Source organism: Trichechus manatus, unplaced genomic scaffold (assembly GCF_000243295.1).
Source record: "Trichechus manatus latirostris isolate Lorelei unplaced genomic scaffold, TriManLat1.0 scaffold00015, whole genome shotgun sequence".
Classification (NCBI taxonomy): domain Eukaryota; kingdom Metazoa; phylum Chordata; class Mammalia; order Sirenia; family Trichechidae; genus Trichechus; species Trichechus manatus.
Genome location: NW_004443951.1, coordinates 12,486,629 through 12,497,377, shown reverse-complemented (window position 1 = coordinate 12,497,377; position 10,749 = coordinate 12,486,629). Strand labels below are relative to the sequence as shown.

The 10,749-nt window shown below is 53.5% G+C and overlaps 2 protein-coding genes across 3 annotated transcripts; both read left to right on the top strand.

Moving 5' to 3' along the window:
• Positions 1-1,538: 1,538 nt before the first annotated feature.
• Positions 1,539-4,614, top strand: DPH2 (diphthamide biosynthesis 2). 2 transcript variants are annotated; one of them, XM_004371829.2, is made up of 6 exons: positions 1,539-1,853; positions 2,072-2,184; positions 2,417-2,640; positions 2,836-3,519; positions 3,607-3,783; positions 3,866-4,614. In XM_004371829.2, exons 1-6 carry the CDS (start codon positions 1,707-1,709, stop codon positions 3,988-3,990), a joined length of 1,470 nt encoding a protein of 489 aa, XP_004371886.1. In that variant the 5' UTR covers positions 1,539-1,706; the 3' UTR covers positions 3,991-4,614. The 2 variants fall into 2 exon arrangements, with proteins under 2 accessions (XP_004371886.1, XP_023582769.1); XM_023727001.1 differs by lacking the exons at positions 1,539-1,853; positions 2,417-2,640 and having other exon boundaries at positions 2,106-2,184.
• A 1,955-nt stretch (positions 4,615-6,569) lies between these two features.
• ATP6V0B (ATPase H+ transporting V0 subunit b) lies at positions 6,570-9,981 on the top strand. Its single transcript, XM_004371827.3, has 8 exons — positions 6,570-6,730; positions 7,447-7,495; positions 7,725-7,808; positions 7,937-8,014; positions 8,220-8,289; positions 8,408-8,459; positions 8,845-9,035; positions 9,686-9,981. The coding sequence occupies exons 1-8, from the start codon at positions 6,664-6,666 to the stop codon at positions 9,710-9,712; spliced, it is 618 nt and encodes a 205-aa protein (XP_004371884.1). The 5' UTR covers positions 6,570-6,663; the 3' UTR covers positions 9,713-9,981.
• The last annotated feature ends 768 nt before the right edge of the window (positions 9,982-10,749 follow it).

The window sequence follows — 10,749 nt, the reverse complement described above, 5'->3', positions numbered from 1 at the left end:
TTTCTGGTGTGGAGTTGTAGAGGCACCCACACTTGCACATGGTTGAAGAGAGCTATAAAAAGGAACTGAGTTTGAGTATGGGGGAGGCAACATGGGCCCCAGAGAAGGAAGAAGGCAGAAGCTAGTGTTGTCTGTGCACCCATCAGCTCCCACCTCTATCCAGCATGGAATAGTATGGGCTTATTCAGGACCAAGGACAGCTCCTGAACTGCTTCTCCACTCCTCCCTTAGCAAGGTTGTCTCCCTTTCTGTCTCCTTGGTCGTAATTTCACCTACCTCTCAGGCACCCCAGTCCTGAAGAGCAGGACTGGGGTCTCCTCACTCCCACCTTTGTGTGTTGAGTCTCTTTGGAGATGGTAGGGGAACAGGTCACTCCCACATTCATCCCACTCCTCCTGTTCCTTTCCCAACCTATGTCCAAGTTCAGTGTCCTCCACTGTTCATCCTAGTCCACCTTCTCCCATGCCAGTCAGCATCAGTCCCCCTCTGTCATCTGCCAACCCCTGAAACCACTCTGTCCCCCTTCCTCTACCCCTCCTCAGTCCCATTCTCGCTTTACACTTGATTTCTCATTTCTCCTGGGAGATGTGGAGATGTTTCACATATTTTTAGTCCTTTGCTCCTACTACATGGAATCCAGGTGTCTCCTCCCCTCTTCCACTGAATGTACCATATATAAGCTACAAGAATGAGGGGTCTAAAGCCCAGTTCTGAAATCAAATAGACCTGGGTTTGATACTGATTGTGACACTGCCTTGCTGTGTCTCCGTAGGTAGTTAACCTCTTTGTAAATTAGGATAATTCTCATCTGTAAATTAGGGTAAGTCTTACACCAAAGACTAAGTCAGCTCCAAGAGTATGGAGCCTGTTGAACAGTTACGTGCTCACTGTCTGCCTAACAGACTGCTGTAAGGATAACAGCAAATGCTTTGAGTACTTGTGATATGCGAAGGACTGCCTTGTAAAGGTTTATATGTAAATTAATTTGATCCTCACAATCCTACTAGGAGGTACTATCGTTACAACCCCTATTCTGCAGAATGAGGAAACAGGCATAGAGAGATTAAGTAACTTTTCTGAGATACTCAGTAATTAAGTGGCGGAACCAGTCAATATTCAAAGCTAGGCAATTTGGCACCCGACTTAAAAATTTATACAATGCAAGAAAAACAAATTATACAATGCTACCTCCCAGGTGATAGAGTGCGCATCAACTGCTTAATAGTGTCCGGCGGATAGGAGCTGCTCAAATTGGAGCAGTTGTTTTCAGGGAGTCGCGGCGTCCTGAGGGCCAGAGGCCGCCGGAACCGGGAAACTCCTCGCGCCTTCAGAGGAGCCCCAGGACGACTACAACACCCACAAGGCTCCGCGCCTCCCTCGAAGTACCTCCGGTTGGCCTCGCACTCTGAGGCAGATCATTGGTTCTCTGTGGCAGGCTTGCTGGGGAGGACTGGAGGACGGAAGCAGTGCTGGTTTAGGATTGGTAAAATTGCTACCAGCCCCGCCTGAAAATCCCGGAAATGATCTCCGGGATAAGCCCATGTGCAGTGGAGAAACGGGTGTTTAGATGGGTGGGCTGCGGGCTGGGCCAGACTTTCTCTCCCCAAGTAACGTGACTCTGACCCGGCGAGGGCTGTTTTGAGAACGGGGGACCTGAAGCTGACCGAGAGAGGTTCCCGCAGCATTCTGCCCCCGAGCTGTCCCTCATGGAGTCTACGTTCAGCAGCCCAGCGGAGGCGTCGCTGCAGCGGGAGGCGGGCGCCGGAGGGCTGCTCACTCCTCTCGCGGACTTGGACCGAGTGTATGAACTGGAGCGAGTCGTTGGATTTGTCCGCGACCTGGGGTGTCAGCGGGTGAGGGCAGGCTTGGGAAGGGGTGTTGCCTTGTCTCTCTGGGGAAGGGTCTCCCTGAGAATGGGGATTTTGTGAAGATAAGCCTGGGGGTACTCCTCTGGAGGAGGGGCTCTGAGGGTTTAATAGAGTCTACCCGAAAGTTTCCCTGTGAGGAGCGCCTGGGTGTTGGAGGAGGGAGGAGAGGCCATTCTGACTCCATGGTTGGTTTATATTTACAGGTGGCCTTGCAGTTCCCTGATCAGCTACTGGGAGATGCTGGAGCCGTGGCTACACGACTGGAAGAGATCACGGGGTCAAAGATGTTCATTTTGGGAGACACGGCGTATGGCAGGTGTGAATTTGGGCTTGTGGATTGGGGTGAGGTAGGCTGGCGATCCAGGCTCCCCTCGATGTCTGTCCCCAGTGTTTATTTGATGATGATGTCTCTCTTCTGATGCTGGGTGCCTTCTACGATGGTGTCTTTCTTTCATGATGACATTTTCTTCACTGACCGTGTTCCCGATTGATAACAGCAACTCCCTTCCTGGTAGGAACCCCTCTCACTGATGGTCTCTCCCCTGCAGCTGCTGTGTGGACGTGCTGGGCGCCGAGCAAGCTGGAGCTCAGGCTCTCGTACATTTTGGCCCCGCCTGCTTGAGCCCTCCGGCCCGCCCGCTGCCCGTCACCTTCGTCCTTGGTCAACGTTCTGTAGCCTTGGAGCTCTGTGCCAAGGCCTTTGAGGCCCTGAACCCGGACGCCACAGCACCTGTGGTGCTGCTGAGTGAGCCAGCCTGTGCCCATGCCCTGGGTGAGGGGTTATACGTGTAGGAAGGGTGGGCCAACTGCTTTGTGCCTTAATTTCCCCATTTTAGTACACTTTCATAGAGCTCTTGTTCCGGGATTGGCCTTAGCCTTTGCTTTTGGGTCACATTCAGTCTCCTGGGGATGGAGGAACTCCTACTTTGCCAGGCCCCGCTTCTGACATCACCGCCTCTCCCCGCAGAGGCGTTGGCCACTCTCCTGCGCCCAAGGTACCTGGACCTGCTTGTCTCCAGCCCAGCTCTTCCTTTGCCAACTGGCTACCTCAATTCAGTGCCTGAGCCCCTGGAGCGTTTTGGACGCTGCTTCCCCTTGGCCCCAGGAAGGTGCCTGGAGGAGTATGGTGCTTTTTATGTGGGGGGCTCTAAGGACAGCCCTGGCTCTGACCTTGACCCAGACCTGAGTCGCCTGCTCTTGGGCTGGGCACCGGGGCAGCCCTTCTCCTCTTGCTGCCCAGAAACAGGGCAGTGTCAGGATGAGAGTGCCCGAGCTGGGAGGCTAAGGGCACGCAGACAGTACCTGGTGGAGCGGGCCAGAGATGCCCATGTGGTGGGGCTGCTGGTAGGCACATTGGGTGTGGCCCGATACCGTGAGGCCCTGACACACTTTCGGAACCTAACTCAAGCTGCTGGCAAGCGTAGCTATGTGTTGGCCCTGGGGCGGCCCACTCCTGCCAAGCTTGCCAACTTCCCTGAAGTGGATGTCTTTGTGCTTTTGGCCTGTCCTCTGGGTGCCCTGGCTCCCCAGCCTTCTGGTGGCTTCTTCCGACCTGTGTTGGCACCATGTGAGCTGGAGGCTGCCTGCAACCCTGCCTGGCCGCCTCCAGGCCTGGCCCCCCACCTCACACATTATGCGGACATGCTGCCTGGTGAGTGGTGGGGCACTGCCTGAACTGGGAACACTTGGGGTGGGGGTGGGGGAGCCAGTATGGATCTACTTCTTTCCTCCCTTCCAGGCTCTCCTTTCCATGTGCCCCTCCCACCACCTGACTCAGAGCTGTGGGACACTCCAGATGTGTCACTTATTACTGGGGAGCTCCGACCTGCACCTACTTGGAAACCACCAAATGCTCCTGGGTGCTCAGCCCTGACCCCGCGGCCCCAGCTGGAACTGGCTGAGAGCAGCCCTGCAGGTGAGTGTGCCACGTCTTCACCTCCAGCTGAACTCTTCCCCCAGATTCAGCCATCTCAGCCTGAGCTTCCCTTCCCTTGCAGCTTTGTTCCTTAGTTCCCGGAGCTGGCAGGGGCTGGAGCCCCGCCTGGGTCAGACGCCGGTCACAGGAGCTGTGAGTGGGAGACGAGGAATTGCCATCGCCTATGAGGATGAGGGAAACAGCTGATACCATATGGGGCCAGAGACACAGATGAACTAGTGAATCACTGCTGAGACTTTTGGTGTTCCCTGCACCAATTCACCCACTGCCTTGCCAGGATCCCTGAAGGAGCTTGGGTGGAGGGAGGGCAGGCAACCCCTTCCTGAGGATAGGACCCAGCTCTGTCCTGTCATGGCACTGGCACAAGACTCAGCACATATTGGCATAGTAAATGCCTGTTGATTGGCTGTTGTGGGGAAAAGCTTAGGAGCTTCCCTGAGGCCTTCTGAGCCTGTCTGTCCTGGGAATAGACCAGCACCTCTGGCCAATTCCAGTTCCTGGACTGTAGTTGAGGGTCTGCTCTTGTCAAAGGGCAGGTGCTAGATGGTCTAGACCAAGGTTTCTCAACCTTGGGCTTGTTGACATTTTGGGTCGGATATTTTTTTGTTGAAAGGGGCTGTCCTGTGCATTGTAAGATGTTTAGTATGATCCCTGGCCTCTACCAACTAGATGCCAGTAACCTCTCTTCCTCAGTTGTGACAACCAAAAATGTCCTCTGTGGGGGCAAAGTTTCTCCCCAGTTGAGAACCACAGGTGTAGGCCTGGGGTCCTGGTGGCACAGTGGTTAAGAGCTCAGCTACTAACCAAAAGGTCAGCAGTTCGAATCCACTGGCCGCTCCTTGGAAATCCTATGGGCCAGTTCTACTCTGTCCTGTAGGGTCGCTATGAGTCGGAATCGACTCGATGGCAGTGGTTTAACAGGTGTAGGCCTGCACTGTCCAATACCATAGTCACTAGACACACATGGTTATTTAAACTTAATTTTAAGTTAATTAAAATTAAATAAAATTGATAATTCAGTTTGTCAGTCATACTAATCATATTACCAGTCCTTAAATAGCTAATAAGGGGTCAGCACAGCTATAGAACATTCCCGACATGACAGAAAGTTCTGTTGGACAGCACTGGTCTACAGTGACTCTTGATTTGTTTCTCAGGGAGTTCACAGAAACCTGAATAAACCAGACACTTTTTCCCCTTCCACTGCTTTTTATTCATCAAACACTGTAGGACCTGCACTAGTCCTGTGGGTAGAGAAGTGAATCTGACCTGATTCATGTCCTCACAGTATGGTTACAATGTAGTGAAACAGTGTGGTCTGTGAGGGGGCAAGCCACAGAGGCAGTAGGAGCCCTGAGGAGGCTTCCTAAAGAGGGTGCAACCTAAGCTAGATCTCTTGAAGGAAAAATAATTGTCAGGAGAAATACAATGAAAAGGACATTTGGGCAGAGGGTAACCACTGCTTAACCAGTGTGGTGGGTGCTTCAAGCAAGTCAAGTTGCTGGACCCATAAGGTCGACAAGAGGTGAAGTGAAAAGACATCTCTTGAATATGAAGGTGGAGAAGGGAGATGTGGTCTCTTCCTTCAGGGAGTGCCCAGTCTAATGGTAGAGCTGGAGCAGTAAACTCACCATGGTAACTGAGACAAGGTTCGCACCAATCATGTATTCTGCAAATATGTATTGAGCGCCCGTTCTTTGCCAGGAAGTGGGAATACAGCAGTGAAGTCAATGGAAATCCTTTCTTGGTCCTTACATTCTCATGGGAGGAGAGAGAAACAATGTAAAACACAAACAACAGTGATAAGTACTATGGAGAAATATAAAGCTGTGAAGGAAGATGGGGAGTGTGGGGGAGCAGAGGTTGTAAGATGGTCAAGGAAGGCCTTTTGAAGAAAGTTATGTTTGAACAGACTTGAAGTTACGGAGTGAGCCACGTGGATAATTAAGAAATGCGGAGGGAACAAGTGTAAGGGCCTTGGGGTGGGGGTGTGGTTAGCATGGTCAAAGAATAGCAACGAGGCCAGTGCAACTAGATAGAGTTGGGGTGAATGGGAGATGAAGGAAGCCAGGTAAGCGGGATGAGTAGTCTCATCGGGTGAGGCCTAGTAGGCCATTGTAAGGACTTTGGCTTTTATTATAAGTGAAAGAGCATTTTAAACGAAGTGACATGACCTAGCTTTCATAGGCAAGTTTTATAAGCAGGCCCACCACCGTCTGCGTTACAGAAGGCGTCCTGAGCGGAATGATTTCCGAGGACCAGTAGATTTTAGCCGAGCAGTGGGGTGAGTACGAAGAGGCATGCTTCCGCCAGAGGAAACAGTACAAGCAAACTAGGAAAGGGCATGGCACCCTCGTGGAACTGGGTAGAACGGCGTGGCTGGAAGACGGAGTGGCGGCAAAGGCAGCCAGAGGGGGTCAGCAGTGGCTTGGGGGCCAAGCCTGGGAGGCCTCCGAGCAGGCCCCTGTATAAAGCAGAACTGGTGGGGCGAAGCGAGCCTGGGCGCAGGGGCTGAGCAGGAGCCGGCTTGGAGAGACACGAGAGGGACCAACCACAGCTTGAGGCACTCGGTAAGAAGGGCGCCAGAGCAGGAACGAAGGAGGAACGTGGGGCATCCTCCAAGGCGGGCGCCTACAACAACCACAATCCCCAGCGCCCGGCAGTTCCGGCGTCGCCATGTTCGAGACGGGCAGCGACGCTGCGCAGCGCCAGGCGTGGGGTCACGTGGCGCCGGCGCCTCACGTGGGTGAGTCAGGTGACTCTGTGGGGCGGGGAGACAGACTGCGGGGTGAACGATAAACGCAGCGACGTGGGTTTATCTCTGGCCCCACCGACCCGACCCCCTCCGTCCTTGCCGCCATGACGGGGCTCGTGCTGCTCTACTCCGGGGTCTCTGTGGCCTTCTGGGCCACCATGCTTGTCGTGGGTGAGGCCGGGCCCTAGCGGGGGTGGGGGGCAGATCGGGTCTCCGCTGGCCGGGCTGGAGCCCAACGGGGAAACGGGGTACCGGGATGCTGGGCCTCAGCGCGGGCTCTGCACCCCGGGCTTCGGAACTTGCTTCACGCCTGACGGGGCTTCTGACCCCGCAGAAGAAATCCGGATCTCCAGCTGCTGGAAGGGGGGCGGCAGGGGGTGGGGAACGCGAGAGGAACACTAGTACCTTCCTGTCATAACCGTCCTTTTCCCCCGCCTCACTGCTGTCGTCCCTCTCTTGCTCCTGACCGTCCTTCTTGGGTCATGAGTCGGCTGCTCCAGTTCCTCTTTCCCGGTCTTTTGCTCCACGGCCCTCAGCTTGTTGGGCAAACAGCGGTTCAGGCTGGGCCGGCAGGATCTGGTAGGGCTGGCTAGGGCTGTTGGTTCCTCCCTTCGCCTAGGGTGTTCAGGCCTGCTGGGTGGTGTGTCTTCAGAGGGGCTCGGTCTGGGAGACTGTGTCACTGAGGGAGTGGTTGAGAATGGAGGCCTGAGCAGAGGAATCTGTATAGACAGCAATACTGTCGCCTGGGATTGGACCTAAGGACTCGCCCTTGACTTGTGTGTAGACAGACCTTTAGGGAGGTAGCTTATCAACTGATCAGGTCCTTCTCTAAGTTGAGGAGCTTCATTCTAGACAGCAGCCCCTGACCCTTTTTTTCACTGCTACAGGAACCTGCTACACCATCTTTGACTTGGGGTTCCGCTTTGATGTGGCATGGTAAGAGAGGGCAAGGAGAGGATTCCCCTAGGGGTTTCTTCTCTGCAGCCTTCCTTTTATCTGGTCTGAGTTCCCTTCTCTATGTTCCTCCTCACGTTCCTACCCCCAGCTGCTGGGACATGGATGTTTGAGAGGGATAAAGTCTGTTGGATTTGGGGGTGAGGGAGGCTGTCAATTTTGTGCTCCCTTCCCCAGGACTGAATTGCTTTCCTCCCTGCCCCGGCACCAGGTTCCTTACTGAGACGTCCCCTTTCATGTGGTCGAACCTGGGCATTGGTCTAGCTATCTCCTTGTCTGTGGTTGGGGCAGCCTGGTGAGTATTGGGGTTGTGGAGCTGGGGAGAGGGGCTAGTCATGGCCAGGTGGTGTCATTGGATCCTGAGTCATCTTGGGGGCAGTGACAGCTGGGGCTCTGCTCACCCTGTTCTTATTCTTCCACTAGGGGGATCTATATTACAGGCTCCTCCATCATTGGGGGAGGAGTGAAGGCCCCTAGGATTAAGACCAAGAACCTGGTCAGGTAAGTGTAAGGGTCTTTAGCAAATTGTCAGACTTAGGTGCGTTGGAAGCTGTCTTGTGTATTTGACCTGACATGCTGCTCCTGCCCAGCCTTCTGATGGGGTGGGATGTTGGTGGGGGTAGGGTTGCTGAGGACTCTTTGGGGAGGAAAGTTGGTTTCTTTCTCAACTCCTTTAACTCCTTTTCCCTACCACTACCACCACCAGCATCATCTTCTGCGAGGCTGTAGCTATCTATGGCATCATCATGGCAATTGTCATTAGTAACATGGCTGAGGTATGGAGGACCCTGGTAGGGGTGGGCATCCGTTCCCGTGTGTTCTACCTCCATGCTTAGAGATGGAGGAGGGAGTGGTGTAGGAAATGGTTTCTGATTACTTTTCTGCCTCTCTTAGCCTTTCACTGCCACTAATCCCAAGGCCATCGGCCATCGAAACTACCATGCAGGTAGGTGGGTATATGAAGGCGCTAAGCTGGGGCTTCACACCTGCTTCCTGCCCCCACCCTTACCCCCACCCCAGCTTGGACTCTTCATTTTTTTGGAGCCTTGGTGGCGCGGTGGTTAAGAGCTTGGCTGCTGGCCAAAAGGTTGGCAGTTCGAATCCACTGGCCGCTCCTTGGAAACCCTATGGACCAGTTCTACTCTGTCCTGTAGGGTCGCTGTGAGTCAGAACTGACTCGGTGGCAACAGGTTTGGTTTTTTTGGTTTGCCTACTTTGGCCTCCTTTGCAGAGTTGGGGCAGTGGTTGGCCCTGTTAGTCCATGCTGGGCCCTTGTTTTGTCTCCCTTGTGCTTGGCTGAGCTTCATTTCCCCCTCCCCCTATTCCCACAGGCTACTCCATGTTTGGAGCTGGCCTCACAGTGGGCCTGTGCAACCTCTTCTGTGGAGTCTGCGTGGGCATCGTGGGCAGTGGGGCTGCACTGGCTGATGCTCAGAACCCCAGCCTCTTTGTAAAGATTCTCATCGTGGAGATCTTTGGCAGCGCCATTGGCCTCTTTGGGGTCATCGTCGCAATCCTCCAGGTGCTAAATCCCCTCAGAGATCCTCTGTATTCTTGCCCCCAACCAGCCCCACCCTCCTTCTGAAGGAGCTGCAATGCTTGTCGTCTTTGTCTAGAACCAAAGATGTTCCAGACAACTCCTTCCACCTTGTCCCCATTTTCTGGTTTTCTTCTTTGACACTTTCAGTTTATGTTTGTGTTTGATCCAGTGTCCTGACAATTGTCTTGTTTTTTTTTCCTGTTTTGTGCCTATATATTCTCTTCACATCTAGTCTTTTTCTGTTATGTCTTTTTGTTTATCTCTTTGTCATCCTTTTCTTGTTTGCTGTCTGCTTACTTGTGGACTAGACTGGGTTGGGATCTTGTCTGAGTCTGTCTTATGTGTTTTACTGTGCTTCTCAGGGCCTGTGTGTACCTGTCAGTAGGACAGCATGTCTGAATCGTGTGTCTTGTCTGACAGTGACTGTGTGGATTTGTGATCAGTTTTCTCTGTCCCGTGTTCTAACTGTGACTGTCTGTTCCTGTTCACATGTAGTTGTCTGTCACAGTGTGTCCATTCTGGTCCAGTTATCCATCTGTTGTGGTCTGTCCATCCAATCATGAGTTTGCTAGGTCTGAACTTCTGTCATTTGTCACTCTCCCTACCTGATTTCTCCTGTTCTTCTTTTGCAGACCTCCAGAGTGAAGATGGGTGACTAGATGATCTGTGTGGGTGGGGCTGTGCCCCACTCTTAATTTATTTGTGGTTTTCCTGAGACAGCTGGAACTGTGCCCCTTAGCTTTTCAGGGGGCTTGGCGTTCAGGGCTCTCTCTGCACTCACCTCCCGCTGCCTGTCGACTTGGAGGCATTGCTTGGTAGATCCTCGTGGGAAGTGGGCCGCTGACAACTGTGTTCAGTTGTGCACTTGGGCCTCCTATATGCACCCCCACCTTTACCCAGTGTTTGTGAAATAAATGTGATATTTGTCCTGATCGGTGCAGCTTGTTGCCCTCCTGCGCCGCCGCCTTTCACAGAGAAAGAGTAAACGGCCTCTTGCTAGCTTTCTGACTCGGTACGCACCTACTGTGCTCTGGACAGAGCTAGTTCCTGGCGGGGAGAGGTAGGGGTTGTTGACTAGAATGAAGGTCTCTGGGGATGTGGTCTCTTGGTGTGTTTGTTTGGGGTCTTCCTAGCTCCATGTCTTCAAGGCCTGGTCTGCTAGGCCCAAATTGTCTGACTGCTACCTTCAGGCATCGATTACCTCCTACTCCTATGGTGCTTGGAGCCCATTCATCTGCCTGTGCCTCTCCAATGCCCAGCCATTCCAGGCAACCTCTAGTCTGACCCCTTGTTCCCAGGGCCCTGTCTGGCTCTGCCTACTCCTGCCCATTCTCTGTAGTTTTCTCCATTTACTCAACCTCCTATTACCCTGGAAGCCCCAGCCACCTTCAGGCCTCTTCTGCACACTCCTGTCCACACTTTTAAGGGTCCTGCCTAACCGGCAGCCCCTCTCGGTGGAGCAACGCTTTAATCATGCCCCCATTCGTGAGTTGATAAATCCCTAACCTCCCAGCCCTGGTATGCCCAACCTCAGTTCCCCTTCCTTGACTGAGTTCGTGCTCCAATCCCAATCCCCACCCTCTCCATCCGTTATGCCTCCAGTTCAACTTCAAATCCAACCCGTTTGATGATCCTGACCAATTTCTTTACGCCTCTCGCTGGTCTTGTGCAGCCTCCACCGTTTGCTCCGCCGCGG